The following is a 25,298-nucleotide window of genomic DNA, read 5'->3' as shown; positions in this document are numbered from 1 at the left end:
TGGTGGAACAAAGAGGCGGTCCCGCGTCAGTTGGGTCCGGCCCTTGGCCCCTAGAAGATGGCGCTGCGAGGAAGCAGCGCGCGGGCGAGAGGGGGGCGGGGGATGGCAGGGAGTGCGATGGGTCTTGTTTCCCTTGAAGAAATGAAAGCAGCATTTTGGGAATAAACGAGCCCTCAGTCGTACTGTATAAGCATTGTGTGAGCCGGGCTCTCCTTAAACGGCCGTTTCAAGGTTTTGGCCTACTGGGACTTCCTGAAGCCTGTTGTACTTCGTAGGCCTACATGAGACTGATTTGCGACTGTTCCTTACTGCGAAGTGAGGAGGGTAACGCAACAGTGTCCCTCGTCCTTCTCAGGGGGCCGATAACGTCTCTAGGAGAATTCTTAGCCGAAGGAGGGAGAGCTTTTGTTCTGGGGGCGCTTGGCCAGGAACTCTCCAGTGTGCAGCGCGGAACCTTGAGTGTGAGGCTCTTGTTTCCTTGTAGAGCGGAGCCAGCTGCACTCGGTCTCTGGGGTCTTACGGACGGCTTTCGGCGGCGGACTCGCGGAGGCATCGCAGGTGAGGGCGGCGCGCGCTAGGGTCTTGCTGTGAGAGTGAAGCGGGGATGTGAGAGGTGACTGGCCGTTGTTGCCTGCATGCAAGAACTGGGACCTGTCGGCCCGCGTGTCTTTAACCACGTGGGCTTCCTTGCTAAATGCCCCGCTAGATTTCCCGGGTGGTTTAGCTCTGGAAACTCCAGGTCTAGCAAACGAAAGGGCATCCGTTTCGCGTAGCCTTATGCCCTGGCGCCTCTCATTTTAGAAACAGGGCACAACTATTCAGCTAAACCAGTCAGCATCAAAACCTTAGGTTAGGGTAAAGGTAAAGGGACCCCTGACCATTAGGTCCAGTCGTGGCCGACTCTGGGGTTGCGGCGCTTATCTCGCATTATTGGCCGAGGGAGCCGGCGTATAGCTTCCAGGTCATGTGGCCAGCATGACAAAGCCGCATCTGGCGAACCAGAGCAGCACATGGAAACGCCGTTTACCTTCCCGCTGTAGCGGCACCTATTTATCTACTTGTTCTAAGAGCGTTAGCGTCCGTTGCCGTCTGCTGGTTATTAATATGCACGGAAACTGTCGACGTGAGGAAGAATTCTCAATACCGTTGATAGTCTGGATATAGCTGCATAGTGATAGCGCTGTACTTAACTTTTGCCTGTTCTTTTATGTAAATTCATTTCATGCCACGTCTAGTGTGTTATTTATTCACAGTTTCAGAAGACTTACTGATTGACTTTTGTTCTGAATTTGTAAATGTGAATGATGTTCTTGGGTGAACATTCCATAGTTTTACATTTGGTATTTCCAATTAGAACTAAGTTGTTTCCTCATATTCAAGTTTCCCTAAAGTTGTCATTTATTTAAAACATTTCTAGTCTGCTCTTTATTGCTAAAAGTAATCCTAGATCTATTACAATGAAATACATTTAAACTTACAACATACAATGAAAACACCAACAATAAATAATGGACTTGGTGACTAGATGGTGCAGAAGCTAAAACTGTTCTGTCAAAATGTTATGATTATAAACTAATTTTCCATATTAGGATTTAGTAGTGATACCTTTTGAGATTTCAAAGTACTTCATGTATGCTATTTCAGCACCCCCTACAACAACCATGGAAAATAGGTTAATATTTTCATATTGCACATGGGAGATGAGCTGTTAATGGCTATCTTAGGGACGCGGGTGGCGCTGTGGGTTAAACCACTGAGCCTAGGGCTTGCTGATCAGAAGGTCTGCGGTTGGAATCCCCACGATGGGGTGAACTCCCGTTGCTCAGTCCCAGCTCCTGCCAACATAGCAGTTCAAAAGCACGTCAAAGTGCAAGTACAGTGGTACCTCTACTTACAAATAACTCTACTTACAAATTTTTCTACTTACAAATGGAGCTCCGTCCGCCATCTTGGATGCGGTTTAGATAGGATTTTTTCTACTTACGAATTTTTAGATAGGGTTGCTTCGACTTACGAATTTTTTCTCCCAATGCATTCCTATGGGATTCGACTTACAAATTTTTTCGACTTACAAATGTGTGTTCGGAACACATTAAATTCGTAAGTAGAGGTACTACTGTAGATAAATAGTTACCACTCCAGCAGGAAGGTAAACGGTGCTTCCGTGCACTGCTCTGATTCACCAGAAGCGGCTCGGTCATGCTGGCCACATGACCCCGAAGCTGTATGCCGGCTCCCTCGGCCAGTAAAGCGAGATGAGTGCCGCAACCCCAGAGTCGTCCTTGACTGGACCTAACAGTCAGGGATCCTTTACCTTTTTAAGGCCATCAAAAGATCTTATTCCTAAACCAATAGTTTTTGTTGAATGGGCATGACTGCCATTGTCATCTCTCCTTTTTAGTCAGCTCTGGAGTATATTTCAAAAAAGGTGAAGAGTATGCATGTGCAGATGGGTGTGCACTCCCTATTTGCATTTAAAGAGAAAAACAATCTGCTTCTAATTGGATACAATATACTTATTGCACTAAAATTTTAAAAATACGGTAATAATATTGAACTAGGACAATGTGATACCTGTTTCTTAGTAGGTTCTGGAAAATAAATTAAGCCAGCATGTATGCTCAAAAAATATTTCATTTCCTTTTGTTACAGATAGAAGCAAACAACATTAATCAGGGATTGAAAGCACTATTTTTTAATTTAAATAAAAGTTTGTTGGAAAGCAAAAGATTCTAATTTTCTACTAATATTATTATGGCTTCATCCCTCAAGATTTTGGATGCTGCCTGTCTTCTAAAGAAATGTCACTGGCAAAATGGCTTATGTCCCTTGCTTAGACCTCTTGTTGATAGTTACAATCTAACATGGTACAGTAGCTACAGGAGACCAGGGACACCTCCTGACAGAACCCCGCCTTGGAAGAAAATAAACTTCAGCTTTCAGAAAGGAGTGGAAGGCATCAAGACACATTTTGGACGATTAGTGAAAGAAGTAACTGATCATGTGAAAGGGCCTGAGGGACGTCCATTAAAGCAATACATGATGGAACAGACAAGAGTGGCTTGGGAGTTTCGTGGTCAAGAAGACTTGGATAAATGGGTAATCTCGTCTGATGCTGAAATTGGAGGGAAAAGTGAAATCTATTTGCAGCTGGGCAAGAATAACCAGTCTGCTCTGTTGTATGGGAACATTAATACTACAGTACCTCGTGATGGTGAGACCAGGTACAGTGGTTACTGCTCCATGAGATCTAAACCTCGACTGGTGAGTATATACTATATTATAGTAATAGTCATTTTGCTTCAAACTGGGAGCACAATTAAGCAGGAGTGGAATTAGTTTTTAGTGATGAAAACACACACACTATATATATATTGTGTGTGTGTGTGTGTGTTACAAAAGTACATACATTCTCTCTATTTTCAGATCATAAAGTCCTGTCTACAGATCAGTTATATTTGATGTGAAACATTACTGTTGTATACAGTACAGTTGTACCTTGGGTCCCAAACACTTTGTGAGGTGTACATTTTGGCTCCAGAATGCCACAAATCCAGAAGTGAGTGTTCTGGTTTGCGAACATTCTTTGGAACCCGAACATCCGACACGGCTTCCGTGGCTTCCGAATGGTTGCAGGAGGTTCCTGGAGCCAATCGGAAGCCGCACCTTGGTTTCTGAACATTTTGGAAGTCGGAATGGACTTCTAAGGTACAACTGTATTAGTGGAGGAGGGTATGAATCTGAGATACATTTGTTGCTGGCCTGTGTGCAGCAGTGTTTCCTTAATGTACAGGTATATTAAAATTGTACTGACCTTGATTTATAGAGCATGCTCAGCATTGTGTAGTCCAGTTTTTCTCAACCTTTTTTGGGCAAAGGCACACTTGTTTCATGAAAAAAATCACGAGGCACACCACCATTAGAAAATGTTAAAAAAATTAACTCTGTTCCTATATTGACTATATATAAAGTAATTCTCCCACGGCACACCAGGCAACATCTCGCGGCACACTAGTGTGCCACGGAACAGTGGTTGAGAAACACTGGTGTAGTCGACCAAACACTCTTCCTGCTGCCACAACTGTGAGAATATGAATACTGTATTAAAAATGCCATTTTAAAGAGATGTCTTTTGAGTTCTATAATGTGTTAGGACATGCAACTCAGTTTTTGACCAAGTTCTACTCCAGCTTATTTTTTATCACTTTTTGAAAAAGAATAGTATGTTTAAGGCATGTTATTCAGTCACGCAAATTACATGTATAGTGAGTAGAAAGGCATAAAGCATGATTTCCTCAGCCTTTACCTACTAGTTACAGGTAGGTAGCCGTGTTAGTCTTACGTAGTCGAAACAAAATTAAAAAATTCCTTCCAGTAGCTGGAAATGGGTTAGTTTAACCTCCAGTTTGCTAGTAAAACTGAATGATGCATGTCTGAAAAATGTGTCATCAACATGAAAAGTTTGGAAAGCTCTGGCTTAGAGCAATATCTTGTATTTTGGTAGGTGACTTTTGATCGAAAGAAGCCTTATGATTGGTCAAATTTCAATACCCTGGTCCTGCGTGTTCGTGGTGATGGTAGACCTTGGATGATAAACATCTATACAGACCCATACTTCTCTCATCAGAAGGATGACATATATAATTACTTCATGTTCACACGTGGGGGCCCGTATTGGGAGGAAATCAAGGTAATACAATGAGTATTTCCATAAGGGTGTAAAAATGTATTACTTGTCATGTGCAAAATAAGCAACTGAAGGACCTCTGGCTTACCAGTAATAGTTGTCAAAAATTCAATAAACATGGGCTGTTATTATTTAAAACATTTTATCCCACTATTCAGAAAAAAAAAAGGTTCCCAGAGTGAGTTACAGGTATGCTCACAATCCAAGAGACAACACAAAAGGAAAAGGAATAAAAAGCAAGAAAGCAAGTTGAGGCTATAGAGTTCTTGTAGGGATCAGCTGGAATGGAAAGATGTAAAGAGGAAAAGCCAAAAGTTCCAGCTTTTTCACCAAAACCTATGGAAACAATCCTGCAGTTCCATCTTTCCAACTTACATTGTCTGATAGAATGGTTGTAAATAGTGATAGTTGAGGAGCTGGTCTCTCAGCGGACCTGATAAAGAGGCCCTACAGTCCCATCTGTCCCTCTTCTGTAGTTTAAAGGAAATGTAAGCTGACAAACTATTTATTTAAATCAAATAATATGTAGGGCACAGAAAATAAGTCCAAATGGATGTCTATAAGGCTCTAAAAGTGAAAAACAGAACGATTTTATAGATACCTCCCCACCGGTTTCAGGCTTAAAAGTTTTTAAGAGTTTGAGAGATAAGTGGAAAACCATAGAAGGCTGCTGAAGGTAAATAGAGGCAGTTTCTAGATAAATAAACCCATAGTTGTGGGGGCGGCTAGTCAAGGTGCTGAGCTAGTGCCTGGATTTGGTAGTCGGCTGGATGAGGGCCAGTAAATGAGGCGGAATCCTGACAAGATGGTAGCTGGTTTGTGTCCAGGAATTAGTTGTATATTTTATACATGAGGTTGCACTCACCCTGAAAGAACTGGTTTTCTGTAGTTTCCATTCATTTTTGCAGGTCTATTATCTATTTAGCTAGGTATTTTAATGTTGGCATTTTGTTGTTGTTGTTTAGTTGTGTCCGACTCTTCGTGACCCCATGGACCAGAGCACGCCAGGCATTTTAGTCTTCTCTTATTGTTTTTGGTTACCTCTTATTTTACAATGTTTGCTGGTTTTTCTGGTTTTGTGGTATGCTTAAGTTTGTTTATACCTATTTGTATCATGCCCTAGTACCCGTATGGATTAAGGGCAGTCTACAAATTTTTAAAATAATAGGTAATTAAGCATATAGATAGCCTGTACACAACTGTATCATCTTTGCAGACTTCAGCAAACTACTGACAAGGCTATTTTGGGAGATAGGTATTTGGCACAGGAGTGACTGTGGTCACATGGAGTTGTATTTTCAAAATTATTGCTTAGGATGAAATTGCAGTGACACTTTCAGTTATTTCTCTCCTGATTTGCAGGCCAAGCATTGTGAAACTATAACAGCTCTTGCATAGTTAATAGTAATGTGGTTTTAAAAATGAAGCTGTATTGAAAAGTATTCTGCTACTACTGAACACCAATCACGAATGCAGCATTATTCTGTTGAGTTTATATAGTGTTGAGAATACCAAGTGTTAATATGTGTCTTTGTCATGCAGATTTCCATTTGCCTGTGGTAATTCCTCCTAGACAGATAGCTTGACCAATCCTTCATTCTAGCTGCCCCATAACTTATTTTGTTCTTTTAAAGATCTTCTTGTTCTTGTACATAACTGTGCTTTCAGTTCTAATCAGTTGAGAGAATGCTGCATTATCCACAAGCGACAGGGATTATAAATAGTAATGGGTACGAAAAAACTTACCTACATAGCCATCTCAGTGTGAGTACACACACACACACACACACACACACACAAACCTGCTTTGTATTCAAAGCCAGCACTATGAAAATCACAATATGAAATTATGAGCTACATGAAGACACTTGCTACCAGTTACCTAAAATATGCTTGCTTCTGACTAAAGGGGGAGGTTATTGTTGTTTTTTTAATTATTTACTTGTGTTTTTATCTTGTATTTTATTCTGTGAAGAGCCCTGAGATCTTGTGATGGGCAGTATATAATTTAATAAATAATCATAACAAATAATTTCTTATTGGCAGGTTCCATTTTCTAAGTTCTTTTTTGCAAGCCGGGGGAGAATCCAGGATAACCAACATGCACTCTGGTTAGATAAGGTAAATATTCTTACACTTAAATCTGCTACTTGAAAGTGCAAGATTTCAACTACCGTGTTTCTCATATTATAAGACATGTCTTATATTTATTTTTTCCTCAAAAAAACACAACATGGCTTATTTTCAAGGGATGTCTTATTTTTTAATAAAGTGCACGCGGGCGCTGTTTGCCGGGCTTGTCAAGCCCAGCAAACAGCGCCCGCCGATCTTCGGTGACAGGCGGGGGTGGGGGGAGAGCGGAGAACGATCTCCGCTTTCCCCACCCCCCACCCCGCCCGTCACACAGCACAGGGCCGAAGATCGGCGGGCGCTGTTTGCCGGGCTTGTCAAGCCCAGCAAGGAGCGCCCGCCGATCTTCGGTGACAGGCGGGGGTGGGGGGAGAGCGGAGAACGATCTCCACTTTCCCCCCCACCCCGCCCGTCACACAGCACAGGGCCGAAGATCGGCGGGCGCTGTTTGCCGGGCTTGTCAAGCCCAGCAAACAGCGCCCGCCGATCTTCGGTGACAGGCGGGGGTGGGGGGAGAGCGGAGAACGATCTCCGCTTCCCCCCCCCCACCCCGCCCGTCACACAGCACAGGGCCGAAGATCGGCAGGCGCTGTTTGCCGGGCTTGTCAAGCCCAGCAAGGAGCGCCCGCCGATCTTCGGTAACAGGCGGGGGTGGGGGGAGAGCGGAGAACGATCTCCGCTTTCCCCCCCACCCCGCCCGTCACACAGCACAGGGCCGAAGATCGGCGGGCGCTGTTTGCCGGGCTTGTCAAGCCCAGCAAGGAGCGCCCGCCGATCTTCGGTGACAGGCGGGGGTGGGGGGAGAGCGGAGAACGATCTCCGCTTCCCCCCCCACCCCCGCCTGTCACACAGCACAGGTCCGAAGATCGGCGGGCGCTGTTTCCCGGGCTTGTCAAGCCCAGCAAGGAGCGCCCGCCGATCTTCGGCTCTGTCCCCCGATGCGCTACGGCTCGGGGAAGCAGGCAGGGAGCTCCTGCTGGGTCCCGCGGCTTCGCCTCTCGCTCGGTCGGGGCTTTGCGATAGTGCTTATTTTCGGGGTATGTCTTATTTTTCACCAACCCTTTGAAATCCTGTCATGGCTTATTTTTGGGGGATGCCTTAAAATATGAGAAACACGGTATACTGTATGGTCCAATGAAACAAGTCCGCAAATTGTATGCTGATGGTGCTCTTTTGAAATTTCCCTCCATACCCCATCCTCTTTGTACTAATTGTGAACTGCAAAGAACTTTTGAACTGCAGAACACCCCTGCTCTACAGAGACAAATGACAGATGCTTTCAGTGCTTTATACAGATTCCATGATTGAAACCTGCACTTAGCTCTTGGCTAACTTGTTGAGTTGCCCTGTTGCTCTCCAAGAAAAAGTGCAGGGAGCTTATCTGCTCACCAGTTCCAAGTCCTTTAAGTACCTTCCCATTGAAGGCCTATAGCAGAACCAGAGAGATTGAAAAGTCCCAGGAGGGCTGTACCTGAACTAGAGTGAGGAGAGGAACTCTTCTTATATGGGTCCTTCTTTCCTGTTGGAACCTCTGCTGTAACATCAGAAGAGAAGGCAAAGCTGGAGGACCAAGCATAGGGTTTGGCTTGGAGTTTGTGTTGTAGTTTTAGTGACTGTTGATGTGTGCAATGAAGCAATACCAGTCTGTATTGAAATTGCCCTGTTTCTAACCTATGTGTTAGCTTATCAGCCAAGGCTATTTGCCATATATTTGTATACCTTCTAGTTACCAATAAACCAAGACCAGTTTTCTGATGTGTTTATAAGCTGACAATCAGCGACCATTAAAAAATATGAATGGCTTTTTGTAGAGAAGTGTTCTGGCCTCCACAAGTCTATGTTAATTCAAGGAATAATTTGGAAAATGCTGTTACAAATTATGCAATGTTGTTGTTTTTAAACAGATCAGTACCTTAGGACTCACCATAGCTGACCAAGTAAATGGTCCATTTCAGCTGGAGATTGACTTCATTGGATTGTTCTGTGATGCAGCCCATACAGAGGAAACTGCCTATGAGCTATATGAAAGAAATCCCAAGAATCCCAAGAAGTAGAACTTACTGAACATTTGGAGGACTGCTATTCATCTGAAATTGGAAACTTCCACCACCACCACCCCCTTACACAAAATTTGCAAACAGCAGGGGGAGGGAGGAAACCTCAGCCTACTAAAATAGCATGTGGAAAGACAGTAGTAGCTGTAAGTTAGTGGCTTTCAAGGTTAGGCGACTGGATGCATTCTAATGGTTTACTAACTTGGAGTAAAGTCAACAGGCTAAAGGTCTAAAATTACATTGAAATATCCATTTCACTTGAAGAGTAAGAGGCAAGTATTTTGTGGGAAACAAATAGCTAGCTAATGAGTGGCATAGAAGGCTTGGGGGGCTTGTGTGTTGGGCTACCTGATAAATTTCTCCCCTAAACTCATTTCTGGCCACTGCATTATTTTTGAATGTTTTTTTTTTGTAGCTACCAGCCATCATGGGTAGGATGAGCTAATTTGCAGACATGCCAAAGCTTGTTAGAAATGGATCCCAATGAGTGATATCAAAAATGCAATCCATGCTGTGACCAAAGCCACTAGTGTACAGAGATTAGTTGCAATTCCATTTGGAGGGAGTACTAGATTCCGTTCTGACCTTAGTCTGTCCCATTTAGAAGCCCTTCATTGGAAGAGACTTGCAAAACAAGCTACACTCTTCCATTCAGTTTAGGTGGGAAGAAACTTTGTTATCAGAACTCTCCATAGGGAAGTGTGTACCTGCTATCAATCAGATGGAAGGACAATACCACTAGGGGAAAAAATGTTACATCCTCTTTAAGAGTTTTCTGTGCTATTCCTTCAATCCTCGTCTCTACTACGTCCTGCCTGTGATTAAAGCTTTTTTGGTCATATCATGATGAGTTCTAGATGACTGGGCCTCTGAGTAAGGCTTTCTTGGTGGTGGTACCCCATAGAAGGAACACACTTCCCTGCAGGCTGGTACCAACATTAATTTTGGAGCAAGGTGAAAATGTTTTTCTGCAATTTTTGAAGATCGGCCTTGACTGAAGACGTTTAGGACAGGTGGAAGAACATGTTTTAGTTTTAAGTACAGTCATACTTCGGTTTAAGTACACCTCTGTTTGAGTATTTTCAGTTTAAGTCCTCCGCGGACCTGTCTGGAACAGATTAATCCACTTTCCATTACTTTCAATGGGAAAGTTCGCTTCAGGTTAAGTACTCTTCAGGTTAAGTACAGACTTCCGGAACCAATTGTGTTTGTAAACCGAGGTACCACTGTATTTTATATATATATATTTAATGCAATGTATGTTCTGATCCTTCCTGGGTGCCGTTTTGCAGTGAATGGGATCTAAAATAAATATGTATTGTGTCTGCTCATCCTCCATAGTGTCCTTGATTAAAACTATAGTATACACTTGAAGGGGATGGGGACAGACTTGGTGATGAAATGAATTCCCACTCCTAACTGATCACTAGCCAGGGGGTAGACTTTGTGGTCTTGATCAGGCACCAGTACAATAGTACTTTTCATGTAGAAGGTCAGAAAATTCCCAATTCATTATTTAAGAATTCCTGTATTCAATTGAAAAAGTGACATTGGATCTCCCATGATAGATGGAGTGGATCCTCAGATGGGTTGTCCTTCCAATTTGCTCCACAGGCAAAATATGTGAATTAGACAAGGTAATCCAACTCAGAAGAAAAGATAATGTTAATCTCGGAGAAAAGGACTGCAGCTCATAGACACAACATGCCAGCTGACAAAGTGCAAAACAAGACTTGAAGATCATCATCCAGGATAAAACCAGTACAAAATTGAACTGAACTAGTGTACTCAAATTTGAGAGAATACTAAAAAATATATGAACAAATTTGTCCAACCTACAGCCAATGACCCAAACCAACCTAGGGCAGATAGGGTCCCCCTACCCCTGCAGGAAGGACCTTTATAGGAGGTCCAATGTCATTTTGCTGCAGAGGTGAGGGGATCCTTGGATGGGATATATCAGAGCTACTCAGATGGGTGGGACCAGCTGTGGACCCTACTCTTACTGGCCCCTGCTGTACTGTCCTACCAAAAGAAGCTGCAGCAGTTGAATAGGCATTAATTCTGCCCTACAAATATCCCCCCAAGGTGCTGAGGTACCAACGGCAGGGAAGCAGAAACATTCCAAGTGAGTAGTGACCCCAGGCTGGCAGGCAGAACCATAAACCTCACAGCACTTGGAAATGCATCCTCGGCCATCTGAAAAGTGTAGCATTTGAAACCTTTTCCATGGTCTGCAGTTGGAAGATAAACCGAGTCAGAGAAGCAGACTCAAAAATTCAAAGATGCTCATGGACCTGAAAAGGTTTGCAACTTTTGCTGTAGAGAATATACACCTAACTACCACATGAACCATTATTGTTGCTAACTGAGGTTCAGAGCACCTAGAGCAGTAGAGAACAGCTCTGGTGGCAGAGCTGTGTAAGTGTGCACTGATTTAAAATTAACTTATCCAAGTTGGACAACATACTGTCAGCAATATTGCTTTAATGAAATCGGTAAAACAAAGGTATATAAAAGCACTCTATTAAATGCATCTAAAACTTAATTTTGTTCCTTTAATCTTACACAATACACTTAAATGTTTTGCATTAAAATGCTATTCACAAAATATTTTTTGAGTTAGCCTTAAACAACAGTTAATCCTCTCCGGGATCTAAGCACTTCGTCTTTTCTCTGTTGTCTTCCCTGGACATGCCTTTCCCTCCTCTCTTCTCTGTAAGCAAAACATACCATATTATATTAACTCATGCACCAGTGCTAACAAGTACACAAAGGCAATAAAGACAAACTCTTCAGTGTTCTTTTGTTGCTGCATCCATTTTTACATGTGTGTGTGGGGGGAACCATACTCGACTATAAATTAAAGTTGCATAGTTGAATTCCAGTCATAAATGAAATAAAATAAGTATGACCCCATCCATAAGATAGTCAAATAAGAAATTGCTGTAATTACTTCTCTGCAGAGCAAGTGGGAAGATGCTTTCCATATCTACTTGCTAGCTTTCCGTATCTACTTGCTAGCTAGAAGCAAAGTATTTGTATTTCTGAATGACTGCTCTAAGAATACTGGATATAATGGAGAAAGCTTTCAATCCAGATTGGGGTTTAAATTGCGTAAACTATATACTGTACAAGAATTTTAATAATATTGGTAAGTAGCTTCAGCTGCCACTTAGATTATTTGTAGCATAGTGGGAGGCTTGAAAACTGAAGTTTATCTCTTTAAAGGGCCAGTACTAAGGGGCATGCAAGGACAGAGGTCCTTGGCCTTCCTTCATCCCTAAAGCAAGTTTAAAATGAGAGTATATTATTATTTATTTATTCATTTATTCATTTATTTATTTATACCCCACCCATCTGGCTGAGTTTCCCCAGCTATTCTGGGCGGCTCCCAACAGAGTATTAAACATAAAGCATTGAATATTAAAAACTTCCCTAAAGAGGGCTGCCTTCAGATGTCTTTTAAAAATAGGATAGTTGCTTATTTCATTGACATCTGATGGGAGGGCGTTCCACAGGGCGGGCTCCCCACCATTAACACACCTTATGGTTTATTTTAAACCTTCCTATCCCCAAGCTGTACTGCTGGTCCCAAACCTCATGCTGCAGAATGACAGTAGTATTGAGGGGGAGGAATGTTTCGGCTCTCAACCCAAGAGTACACTTCACGGGGGAACCCTTACTTAATGGGGGGGCCACTTTTCATTATTAGTATCTCCAACCTAAGGGTGCCCGAGGACCTGTCGCTGTCTTTTATGCTTTGCACAATTAAAACTTAAAGATAATCACCTATTTTCATGCCCCTCTCTTAAATCAAGTTCTTCTCTTTGCTTTTGTCAGGGCTTTCAATGCTTTCTATCAGGAGGTGGCTTCAGATGAGCTTCCTCATAAGTTGAAAGCCTATGAAAGGGGGCCAGACCTCCCTCCCTGCATATTTTGTGAGGATGAGAAGACATGCACCCCAATGTATGCGAAGAGCTCATCCATGGGAGGAGATCTCGAGTGGCTCATGGGCAGAATTTCTACACATACCGTATGTTAGTAGTTTCACGTTCCTAAGATTTGTTCTAGCCAAAGGCCAAGACAAACTTATATTAGGCAATGTTTTAAATAAAGTAATAAACAACATCCACCCACAATATAAAAATACTTTATATAAAGACTTTGCCAAATGTTAGTTTATACACAGAACCCTTCTCACTTGCCATGTATGCAGATATGACACTGTTTGCTTGATCACTTCTATACACAGCAGTCTTACTGCAGAACTATCAAATCCTTACTTTGTCTGTAGGAGACCTCATGGGATGGCATGGGGCCATCAATATTGCTACTGGTACTAGACGGTAGGTAAGGTGGCCCATACTAGGATTGGAACCACTGTTTGAGCTCTTTTATGATTTCCAAAGCATACACATGTGAGTGAAGTGAGGTAAAGTTATGAGAATGGTCACATCATCTGAAAACAGCTTATGGTAGACTGTATGGCAGCCTTAAGTCATATACTTGCCTGGTCTGAAGAAGTGGCTGTTTATAATTTCTTTTTTTGTGTGAACATGGAGTCTGGAGGTTCTCCTTTGATTTGCCCCAAGGTTTCAGTTTTCCTATATTTACATAGAAGGAAAATATGCCAAGATTTAGCCTTTGTATATAGCACAAATTGTTTGAGTGAACTTGAAGATAAGTACATTTCAGTCTGCACGTTAGCATTTACTACTTGCAGTGTATTATTACTCTGGAAAGGCAAAATTCATTTACAAATCAGTGCTGACCTACTTAAGCTTGATCACATGAAATTTTATGATCAAAGAATGATTAGATCAGGTAACTTTTTTCAAGCCTACCAGTAGTGGGTTTTACTCACACAACTACTGTATGTCTTCTGTGAGAAACTAGTGAACTGTACTAATACAGTAAAGCATAATTGTTATAGGAATTCATGAAAAGCTGTAAGTTGGGTTATTTCACTTGCTATCATTTGCAGTTAACAGAATTAGACAGAAATGCACTTTCCCTACCTCTGTAGGCAACAGGCAAAAAACCCTAGGAGTGGTAGTGCTTTCTTTTTTGTCTAAAGGTCTGTGTCGTGGTCTTCATAGACCAAGAATGAACTCGTTTCAATATGATTTAGAAAAGACAAATTCAATAAGATTTCTAAATGATGTACAGTACATAAAATTCATCAATCCAAGTGGTATGATAAATGGGAAGACAGCTCAGTCGGTAGAACACAAGGCTCTTAATCTCAGGGATGTAGGTTCAAGGCCCATGTTTGGCAAAAGATTCCTGCATTGCAGGGGTTGGACTAGATGACCCCTGTGGCCTCTTTCAACTCTACAAATGTATGACTCTATGTGCACTGAAAGTTGGTGTCATATTAGGAAAACAACCATTTTGCAACTATATTGCCATGCTAATTTTCAATACCTTTATGTGGCTGATAGCCAAGAGGTCTTGACAGACTTGCTTGTAGATCAAATACTGGTTTCTTTGCACTGGTGGCTTCAAACTTGAAAGGGGTAACAGCTATCAAAAGAAGACCGCACATGAACACCAGTGACAGGCAGGTAAAACTTAGCAAATGATACCAGCTAAACTGTTTGCTGCTTGAAAGTGTTATGTATAGAAGCTTGACTGAGCTGTAAATCTGATGAAAAACCAATTACCCTTACACTTCCATTTGGATTCTAGTAGTAATTAGACTTAATACTGAACTCCCTAGAGCAAAAGCAAAAGGTTAAAGAGATGGTGTTGCTCTTTCTTAAACTGAAAAGTAGGCTTGAGTTTTTCGTAGTCATCTAATGTACTGAACAAATAAATTACAAATATAGTTACACCATAAAACTGCCATTATTCCAAAGGAGCATGAACGCCTTCCAATTAGACAAGTGTTTATTGAAGGAAAGAAAATTTCCATCAAAAATATGGGTCGCAGGGGGTGAAGTGGAAGAGTGATGAGACAGGACACCACATGGAACTTCAAGAGACAAATCAAGGAAGGAATGAGGAAAGACCTCTTAAGTCTCCAGAGACACGTTTACTTATAACACACTGGACTGCATATTGGAGGGCAATGCTGTTCCAGCTTTTCATGCTGAATTAATTTTTCCCTTCTTGTAGCCCACCCCACCAGTGTAGTTATTTCAGTGCCTTAAAACACTGAGGAGAACCAAATCCTGACTATGCAACAATAGCCCACAGATTCTGCACCAGATGCCTACACTGCAAGAATTGCCTCTCCCTTGTAGAAAAAAGTACTGTATAGACAATTGCCATTGTGTTTATTTGCAAATTCAGTTCATCAGTTACCAGAGTTTGTTGAGGTTTCTGCTGATGGATGTTTTGTTGCACTTCCTTTGAAATTTGTCATAGTTATTGACTTATTGCTCTTCTGGCTGGCTGGGGTATCAACTTTCAGGAAAGGAGTTTTTCTAGATGGCGTCTTGGTAAGGGAGCGCTTGTGCTCGTTATCCTTTGTAGATGTAGAGAATCTGAGCAAAACAGTTATTTTCAGTATTTAATAGTCCATTTTCAGCTATTCCTTAAATCCATTTTCTTCCAAATAAACACTGAAAACATGCAACAGAGCCCGAACTACTAGCCCCCCGCAATCTTTTAAAGTACTGTAGTGTTTATTTATTTTTTATTTATTAAATGTGTTTATCACCCTTCATCCATTGTTGTAATTAAATATACACATGCTTCAACTGTGTAGCATTATATAAATGTCACAATCTCATAATACTAACATTATTTTATTAGTTGTTGCTACTCAAAGTGTCTTTACCTGACATTCATCTTGGTATTAGAGAGGCTGGTTGAGCTGAATATTGATTTTTGAGATAAGATGCTTTTGTTTGCAGTGCCAGAAGAATTGCATGGTGAGTATTGCAAGTTTACAGGAGTACACACAGCAGACTGCTTATTCCTTTGAGGATAAGGGCTTAATAAAAACCCTCTGGAACTGGAACGCTTCTGCAAATATGAGGGATATTAGCATATTTTAAAATCTGCACTGTGATTTGGAGTAAATCAGGGATTATTAAAGTTTTAAGGTAAGCTGAAAACCAATAATTTATTCTCACCTTGGAATTACTGTTTTGAGTGTGTTTCTGAGATGTCTTCTGAGACAGCATCTGCCAACATTTGAAGATAAACTGTATCATTTCACTGTATCTGAAGAAGTGTGCATGCACATGAAAGCTCATACCAAAATAAAAACTTAGTTGGTCTTTAAGGTGCTACTGAAGGATTATTTTTTTATTTTATTTCTATGGGTGTTATTCAAGTTCCCCAAGATGAACACATTGCCAAATTAAAAGCAAATATGGCTTGCTTTAGCCAAAATAGGAGCCACAGACATTCTGAACAAGATATCCCATAAAAATTGATGTAAGCACAGCCTGCCTATTGCTGTCTGTCTGAGCCCTATGGAGGCATTAGGAAAGCTACTATACCAGATGAAAAACTGCTGAAATCAGTATATGAGCCTCAAAATGACTGCTTTGAAGTTTAATTTGCCAATACTTCTGTGCACTTTCAGTCCATTAGGATATTTTAGTGGTTTACTAAGTTAAACCAAGTGATAAACGCAAAACCAAACTCCAAAACCAGGATGTATCTAGTGCCCTACGCCATAGCTGCCAAGTCCGGATCGTAAAGATCCGGGATCGGCAGCGCGCGCACGACCGGAAGTTGTGTGACGCGACTTCCGGTGGCGCTTCGCCCTTCTATGGGCATCAGAAAATGGCGGCGCCAGCGCCGGAAGTCGCTTCCGCGCATGACCGGAAACACGTAAAAGCGACTTCCGCCGCCGCCATTTTCTGATGCCCATAGAAGGGCGAAGCGCCACTGGAAGTCGCGTCACGCAACTTCCGGTCATGCGCGGAAGCGACTTCCGGCGCAGGCGCCGCCATTTTCTGGTGCCCATAGAAGGGCAAAGCGGCACCAGAAAAATGGCCGCCAGGAAGAATCGAATTTAAGGGACAATGCCGGGATTCTCTGCCAAACGGGAGACCGCTGGGAAACGGTGAGAAAAAAGGGGTTTTCCCGGCGGATACGGGATACTTGGCAGCTATGCCCTACGCTAAAGAGCCACATTGTCATTGCCTGCTGAAAAGCAGAGATGACACAGGTCTCAATTGGAATGTTATCTGAAGCTGTTAGCTTATCACACTGCCTATAATGCCTAGCAAACTTTCACATCTAAATTATATTTGCACTAGCCCCCACTGTGCTGTTTTCATGGGCTGATTCCTAACTTTCTAAAGCAGGGGCAGGAGGAGGAAGAGGGAGAAGACACTGTTGTAAATGACTTGGTGGGGAAGGGGGAGTCTTTCTGTGTGTGAGGTGGGGAAGAAAAGAGGAAGGGGCAGGTGGGATTGGGTTGGGGTAAATGTGGCATTTGGAGGAATGAGGGGAATAGAAAGAAAGGTAACTGTGAGAGAAACACCATTTTAGGGCTGTAGTGGCGGGGGAGAGAGAGGCTGGAGAGGAGGAATTGGGGAGTAGATGGAAGTGGATGGATTTAAAGGGGGGCATTTGCAGTGCTATGGAGGAAGGAGCACTGAGGGAAATGAAAGGGAATCTGTCAGTGTCCCTTGCTTCATGGTGTAATCAAACTTCCTAATATGAGAAAGATAGAGGATGGATGTGGAGCCCTCAAATATTGCATAGTACCTTCATGCAATGTTGTTGAAGCATGGTCTGTGTGCAAGCGAAAGTTGAGAAAAGGAAAGGAAAGGGGAGCAGGGAAGGTAAAGGGTGATGGTAAAACTGGTGGAAAAGGGGCTGCAAAAAGTAGGCGTACAAAAGGGGCTGCTGAATAGGAGGGGATGGTGGCGTCATAATTTGGCAGATGACAAGAGTGATTAGTAGTTGCAATGTTCGAAGAATGTAGGTGGGTCTGTGTGCAGGGAGGGTGCATAAAAAAGGAGGTAGACTTTTTTCTATTAAAAAAAAGGAGGGAAGAGGCAGCATGGACGTTGGGGTGAATGCAAAAACGGGTGCAAAGCAGGGTTTCAGAATAGAAGTGGCTTCTATCCTGAATGGGTTTGGAAATATGAAAAGCGAGCTTTTTCACTGCATGAGGTGGGAAGGAGCTCTAGGGTGTTGATGCTGCTGAGGTGATTATGGGGTTGGTGAGGGAAGTAGGGGCACAGAATACTTTAATAGTCCAGCAGTCATAATGCAGAAATACCTGGTGATTATAAAATACAAATGTTTAAAGGGTCAATCTCCACAAGACTTATGGGGACAAGTTGGTTTCAACCCTGGCAAGTATGCCCCCTGAAGATTAAGGAGGGTCTAACAAAAAACAGGGACCCAGGTGGTGCTGTGGTTAAACCACTGAGCCTAGGGCTTGCTGATCAGATGGTCAGCAGTTCGAATCCCTGTGATGGGGTGAGCTCCCGTTGCTTGGTCCCAGCTCCTGCCAACCTAGCAGTTCAAAAGCACGTCAAAATGCAAGTAGATAAATAGGAACCGCTACAGCGGGAAGGTAAACGGCGTTTCCGTGCGCTGCTCTGGTTTGCCAGAAGCGGCTTTGTCATGCTGGCCACATGACCTGGAAGCTATACGCCGGCTCCCTCAGCCAATAATGTGAGATGAGCGTCCAACCCCAGAGTCGGTCACGACTGGACCTAATGGTCAGGGGTCCCTTTACCTAACAAAAAACAACAAGAGAAAATTGGAAAAAGCAAAAGAAAGGTATGGAGAATACAGGGCAATTAGGACTGGGCCAAGCTACTTTGTGGGTCAGAATACATTGTATGAAAGAACTTCACAGTACCCAGGGACTGAAAGACCTATGTCATTGGTGAGATGGTGTTTGGAAGAAAGGAGGGCTAAATTTATGACATGCACCCTTGCTGGTAATTACTATGAGTGAATGCAGGTTTCATTCTAAATACTCTGCATATAGGGTGGCGTGGAGAAAGTTAATCCTTACCTTCACCTCATTAACTGAATTGCTGAAGTTGCGAATCATTTTATTTTTCCTTTCAATGTATTGATCAATAGATTGCATTTTCTTGAACTGAGCCTCGTGAATTTTCTTAAAGTCTTCAGAATTAAAAAGAACATTGTTACCAATATTTTTCTTTAAAAGTACACATACCAATGTAATTGCTAGTTTGCAGCCCCCTATAAATCAACAAGAATCATGCAGGTGAGTGTGCTAGAAGAGAAATGGAGCACTCAGTTTCCTTATCTGCACCCAGCAGAGAAATGCAGCAGACTGCTGTAGTCAGGAGGCAGAGATTGTTATTCTATTTGCACCTAGTAACTTTACAAGGTTGTGTCCAACATTGCTGTTCCATTTGCACAGTAACTTCCTTTTCTCCTCCCCATGCAGCCCCACCCCATACCCAGAACATCTGCTACAGAGAAGATTCTGGGGATAAACAGAGGAGGAGGAGGAAGGGGAAATATCACTGTGCGAGTTCAACTCCACTTGTGCAGCACTGGATACAAATATGCATAACAAGATTTACTGCTTAAGTTCTACAGTGGATTAAATACATGAACAGACATTTGTTTTAAATAGGTGCTTTGTTGCTCCTATAATAAAGTTGCCATTTAAAAAATTTTAAGTGACAGCTATCTTCCTCCTAGTTATTTAGCACTGTGTTAATTATCTGTGATTGTACCCTTATTAAATTTATTCTCCCATTTTTAGTTGTAAAGTCTCTTTCCTTCAGTACTTGCACAAACCATTCCTGCTTCTGTTATCGGCCAAGGTCTTGACATCTATTTTTTAGCTTCATGAATGTTAGTAAAAATATCAGATTCATGAGATCTTCCTTGTTGTTATTCTTGCTGATAAATCAGACTAATATAAGAACAAGTCCACCACAAATGCCGAAGAGTTTGATTTCTCATTTATGTTTGCAGCATAGAATATCATTCGTGCCTCTAACTTTTGTTACAGTATACAACATACTGTAGCTTAAGAGAACTGTAACTGGGTATGTAAAAATGTAATCTCCAAATGTTTTCAGATGTCAAAACTTGAATTTTGCTTTTTCACAGCAATGTTCTAGACGTATGAGTCTGACAGTTTTACCACATTTCCCTCTCTAAAATGCCAGTAACTACAGGCTATTTGCATGTAATGCCATGGAGGCATGTATTAATCAGTTGGATTTGTACCAGATATTAGTGTCTTCATGGACTTGTGAGCATGGGGAAATTTTGAAATATTTGCACATTTATTACAGCTATATCAGAGTAAGAAAGCATGGTTATTTTAAGACACAAGCACACGTAGCAGATGCAACTCAAGAAAATGAGGTGGTACATATGAAATATAATCAACATATTAGTACATCAAAAAGAAAAGTTTATTATTATTGCTGTACACTCATTAGTATGAAGCTTTAAATTTACTTCCAAGTCTCCCCATGCTCCTCTACATATCAGCCTTCAAATGCCCTTCTAAATGTTTTGTTCTGGTTAAAGTCCATTGCACAAAGAAATCCCACGTACATGGAATTGTGTGAGATCCATCTGAACTGTTAACACAGAAGGCAAAACAGAAATAGCAAGCATCAAGGTGTCATATAAGATACTTTTCAGTCGTCAAGACAGGGAATTCAACTGCAAGCTGAGGATAGTTGCTGGTTACCATATCAGTGGCTCTGAAGATTTGCTGCAAAATTCTTCCATAAAAATCTTTCCCACATATTTTTTTAAAATAAGCACGTTAGTGTGATTGAACAGCCAAACAAATGACAAAGCAAAGGAAAAAAACAACACCTGTGCATTTAAACATTTAGATTCATGTATAGTTGTACCTCTGGTTAAGAACTTAATTCATTCTGGAGGTCCGTTCTTAACCTGAAACTGTTCTTAACCCGAGGTACCACTTTAGCTAATGGGGCCTCCCGCTGTCACCGGAGCACGATTTCTGTTCTCATCCTGAAGCAAAGTTCTTAACCCGAGGTACTATTTCTGGGTTAGCGGAGTCTGTAACCTGAGGTACCACTGTACAAATAGGTTAATATTTTATCCTGCTATGGCAGGTCAGCTGTATTAATGCTACTTACTTGGAGTGGTAGAAACAAATCTTGTTCTCTCAGGTTTCTTTTCAGAGACAGGATCCACAAGACTCCTACCTGATGGAAACAGATATGGGAGAAAACTTGAAAATTATTGGGCAAGACTAGTGATACAATTTTAAACTGTTCTTAATATTTTTAAATTTCTTAAGTTAAGCAGGACAAATTTAGCTATTCAAGTTTCCATCAGATGATCTTTCATATGATTGCAATGTTTGCTAAGGCTTTCTACTAATGGCTTTGTGCAATGGCGATTTTGTTAGTCTTGAGTGTGCTGATGACAAAGAGGAAAATAAAAGTGGTACATTAAAGCTCCTCTCACATTAGACTCTTCACGAGACTACTAGCCAGAGCAACACCGCACACTGCTGCCCCTGAATCTTACTGCCTACAAACTATTGTTCAGCTCATAGCTGCCAAGTATCCCGTATCCGCCGGGAAAACCCCTTTTTTCTCACCGTTTCCCGGCGGTCTCCCGTTTGGCAGAAAATCCCGGCATTGTCCCTTAAATTCGATTCTTCCCGGCGGCCATTTTTCTGGTGCCGCTTTGCCCTTCTATGGGCACCAGAAAATGGCGGCGCCGGAAGTCGCTTCCGCGCATGACCGGAAGTTGCGTGACGCGACTTCCGGTGGCGCTTCGCCCTTCTATGGGCATCAGAAAATGGTGGCGCCGGAAGTCGCTTTTACGTGTTTCCGGTCATGCGCGGAAGCGACTTCCGGCGCCGCCATTTTCTGCTGCCCATAGAAGGGCGAAGCGCCACCGGAAGTTGCGTCACGCAACTTCTGGTCGTGCGCGCGCTGCCGATCCCGGATCTTTACGATCCGGACTTGGCAGCTATGGTTCAGCTCCCAAGAATCCCAGATTTTACTGAGTGTGAAAATATAGACAACAGATTGCCCCCCACACTGTACTGAACTAGCACAAAACAAGCATTTTACTTAAAAGTGCAAGTTACTTTCACCTCCTTTTCTTCTGGTTTTTCTGTCCTTTTGTTGACATTCATTATCCGAGTTATCTGCTAAATTTTCTACAATTCCACTGTTCAACAGACACTTGTTTTGGCTGGTCTTCAGCGTCTTTCTAGACTCAACATCCTGAGCCTCTTCATATTCTGTCACCTCTGTCAGAATCTGCAGTTCAAAAAAAAAGAGTTGTAAATAAGCATTTTGCTTTTCTGCTACAGTAGAACAGTAAAAGAAAGCCTTAGGGCTTCAATGCATGCTTGTAAATATACAGGCAAAAGATAGGGAGATCAGAGCATGGATTTCAAAAGCTGGAGAGTGCCCTGACTAGTTCTTTGCACCCAATGACTAACAATGTTACAAAGTAAATTATGCATAACTTAATTTATACAGGGTTCAGGATCAGACATTTCTTGATACCTTTTTGAAGGACATAGTACACACAACTCGTAAATGTTGTTACCTTTTGATTGTTGCATAAAGCACTATAGCCTTTTCATATAAAATGCTTTTCAAAAGCATAAAATACCAACAAAAAATTCCAAAAGCAGCAGGTAAATATTTACAATAAGAAGACCGAATGATACATAAAGTCACCTCTTTCTCTGAAAGTTCTGTTTTTCCTTCTGGGTTTCCCTGTGCATCATCATTTTTCTGTTTTCTACGCCTTTTAGTCACCATGGAATCATTTTCAAGACTTTGACTGCTGTTCACCTCATCTGTATCTGTAGATAAGCCTCTTTTGTTTACCTGTACCAAGTAAATTGGACCACATCATTCTTATATCCAAATTATTTGTAAACACTGAGGAAGCAACATGGGGAGATTTTCCCACCCCGCTGAAACTCAATCACTTATTTGTGGTGATTTCAGAAAATGGCTTAGTTTATACCCCAAGAATAATTGTGATAAAAATCAGGTGAGAATCACTTCTGTGTCAGCATATGCATAACTAACAAGTGAGCAGGGTGTTTTAAAGGCAATGAAAAACACAGAAATTGATAGGCAAAATATATTTTGTGCTTACCATACTTCCATTTTCCTTTACTGGTACAAGGAAGTGCTGCTTCAACAAATGTAACAACTTGTCTGCCTACAAAATAGTTACAGCATAATGTGAGATCATTGTACACAAGGTTTCATTTCTCCAGGTTTTTTCATATAAAAATATCAAGAATACACCATTATAAGTCACTTTAAATTAAATAGACAAAAGTCATGATAGAGAAAAGGTTTAAGCTTGTTTTGAATTTGTAATGCGGTATATTATATTGAGTAATAAGAATGTGCAGTCTTTTCAAGTTGGTACAACATTAGGTAACGAAATAGATTACATAGCCTTTCACTGCTTTATGGTTCAGCTAACAGAATTGGGGAACCCTGTATTTGAGAAAGAGGAACATACTGGGTGCTCCTAGGAAGGGATATTTAATATCACAAAGAAGTCATTCAGACCAGATTTTTCTGTATCTTTGGCACATTAGCTTCCATACACTCTGTTTTTGTAGTCATAACATTCACTGCTGTTCCACCACTTGCTGTCTACACCAGCAGGCAGAACTTGATAGAAAGTATGAGGGCTATCCACCATGGACTCAGGGCACTTGAAGTCTCTTGGGGAGTTGGACAGCAAAAGCCAACCCCCAATTTGTATATAAAGGGGTGCAGCAGGCAAGCCCTGATCCCACAATAAAGCCATCTAGAAGCACCCACTACAAAGCTGGTGCCAGTTAGTGTTTGTTTGCGGGCAGTTAAATGCACCACAGGAAAGCAATCTAGAAAAGATAGCCCTCCGGCATAATTTTGTTTTGTTTTGAGTAGGGCGGCGGTTTCAACTTGACTAGGCAACTTGAGCGGGCACAGTTCATATGGACTAGCACCTCTGACGTACTTGGACCTTCTCTCCCTGCCCATTGCTGCAGGATGAAGGGCAGATCCCTCACACTGCCCCACACCACACAAACATGGCTCACGAAGACAAGTGACCGCGATAACTACTAGTGACCAAAATTGTGGAAACCTTTTGGGAAAAGTGTATTTCCAAGGTTTGATGGCTCATAGCACTTTTTTTTTTAGTAATACTATAAAATTACATATCAATGGAAATATAATTTAATGAACATAATGCAACAAAGTTTGTTCAATTATCTGTATTCTAACAAAAGTTATAGTCAAATAACCAGAAAAGACACAACTTGCTTGGGTTCATATGCAGTAGCTGATAGAATTGTATTGATAGAATACAGATACCTGAACTTTGTTGCATTATATTCTTCATTAAATTATCTTTCCATTGATACATAATTTTATGGTATTGCTAAAAAAAAAAGTGGTGTTATGAGCCATCAAACCTTGCAAATACACTTTCCCCAAAAGGTTTCCACAATTTTGGCCACTAGTGTGTGCAGGGCCGGATTTAGGTTTGATGCGGCCCTAGGCAACTGAAGGTAATGGGGCCCTTTATATGTCCAGCTGTCCTTTGTCAACAACAAATTGTCGCTGTTTTTTGTGTTGAATATATGCTATATGGTAATTTATGGACCACACAAACACAAAACACTGTTGCTGTATGTAGGTTTTATTTTGGAAATGTTTTTTCCTTTACTTTTTTTTGGGCCCCCCAAGAGAGTGGGGCCCTAAGCTATAGCTAGCGACAGGTTAATTAGCTGGGACGAACGTCCTGGGCGCGCGAGCTCCTCTGAGGCTCACCTGGCAATCCACCTGGATATGGAACAGCGGCCATATTTCCCGCCAGACGGAGCTTCCTCCCAGGCAGAAAACCCAACTGACTGTTGTTATGAAGCCAGATAACAAAAATAATAGAGAGCCAGTGACCGACCTGTGGCTGAGGACCGAAAACGACTCTCGCTCCTAAAAACACCCTCTCACGTTTCGCCTCGCCCCGCACCCAGTCGCCCCTCCCCAGCCAGCCAAGGTCGCGGCCCCAACGCCGCTTCACTGCGCGCAGCACCCGCACCTTGAGGTTGGCTTTCAGCCCCGCACTCTTGGCCAGGCGCCTCAGCTCGCCGTACTTGAGCGCCTCCAGCTGCTGCGCGGAAGGAGCCTCCATGCTCGCCTCCTCCAACCGACCGCTCCAACCGCCGCACTTCAAACCAGCCCGCTCAGCACTCGCCGTCTTTCCTCCCCGCCGAGCTGGCTTCGAAATCACCTCTCGCGCCGTCTCTCATTGGTCGAGCCGCAAGCGAAAGTGGATGGTGCTCGAAGGAGGCTCCTAGCCAATAGGAACTCTGGATAAATAAATAATATTTTTTAAAAACAACAACCCACCCACGGTTTCGTTTCCTTGTTTCGAAAAGGCGCGAAGGCTTCTCTGGCTTTCCACCCGCGCCTAGGTAAAACAAAAGCGCCCTTTGGGTGGAGAACGCGATTGGTTGGGAAAGC

At 42.3% G+C, this 25,298-nt stretch overlaps 2 protein-coding genes across 2 annotated transcripts; one reads left to right on the top strand and one right to left on the bottom strand.

Annotated features, from left to right (window-relative positions):
- The first annotated feature begins 42 nt into the window (after positions 1-42).
- On the top strand, positions 43-10,202 carry NDUFAF1 (NADH:ubiquinone oxidoreductase complex assembly factor 1). The gene is made up of 5 exons (XM_035111689.2): positions 43-558; positions 2,653-3,264; positions 4,505-4,690; positions 6,734-6,808; positions 8,722-10,202. The coding sequence occupies exons 2-5, from the start codon at positions 2,755-2,757 to the stop codon at positions 8,869-8,871; spliced, it is 921 nt and encodes a 306-aa protein (XP_034967580.1). The 5' UTR covers positions 43-558; positions 2,653-2,754; the 3' UTR covers positions 8,872-10,202.
- Positions 10,203-11,312: 1,110 nt separating this feature from the next.
- Positions 11,313-25,277, bottom strand: NUSAP1 (nucleolar and spindle associated protein 1). Its single transcript, XM_035111677.2, has 12 exons — positions 24,874-25,277; positions 22,924-22,989; positions 22,494-22,646; positions 21,896-22,064; positions 20,922-20,990; positions 18,824-18,936; positions 15,960-16,010; positions 15,662-15,849; positions 15,184-15,365; positions 14,302-14,400; positions 13,385-13,478; positions 11,313-11,587 (listed from the first exon to the last, which is right to left on the bottom strand). The coding sequence occupies exons 1-12, from the start codon at positions 24,964-24,966 to the stop codon at positions 11,500-11,502; spliced, it is 1,365 nt and encodes a 454-aa protein (XP_034967568.1). The 5' UTR covers positions 24,967-25,277; the 3' UTR covers positions 11,313-11,499.
- Between the last annotated feature and the right edge of the window lie 21 nt (positions 25,278-25,298).

This window comes from Zootoca vivipara, chromosome 1, assembly GCF_963506605.1.
Source record: "Zootoca vivipara chromosome 1, rZooViv1.1, whole genome shotgun sequence".
In the NCBI taxonomy this organism is placed as follows: Eukaryota; Metazoa; Chordata; class Lepidosauria; order Squamata; family Lacertidae; genus Zootoca; species Zootoca vivipara.
The sequence above is the reverse complement of the archived record's forward strand: the minus strand, read 5'-3'. Positions and strand labels throughout refer to the sequence as shown.

Coding starts and splice junctions, on each gene's coding strand:
- NDUFAF1 (XM_035111689.2), top strand. CDS start 2,755: ATGGCTTCATCCCTCAAGATTTTGGATGCTGCCTGTCTTCTAAAGAAA. Junction 3,265..4,504: donor TGAGATCTAAACCTCGACTG/GTGAGTATATAC, acceptor GTATTTTGGTAG/GTGACTTTTGATCGAAAGAA. Junction 6,809..8,721: donor ATGCACTCTGGTTAGATAAG/GTAAATATTCTT, acceptor GTTTTTAAACAG/ATCAGTACCTTAGGACTCAC.
- NUSAP1 (XM_035111677.2), bottom strand. CDS start 24,966: ATGGAGGCTCCTTCCGCGCAGCAGCTGGAGGCGCTCAAGTACGGCGAG. Junction 22,990..24,873: donor GGCTGAAAGCCAACCTCAAG/GTGCGGGTGCTG, acceptor ACTATTTTGTAG/GCAGACAAGTTGTTACATTT. Junction 16,011..18,823: donor ATTCAGTTAATGAGGTGAAG/GTAAGGATTAAC, acceptor AAATGTTGGCAG/ATGCTGTCTCAGAAGACATC.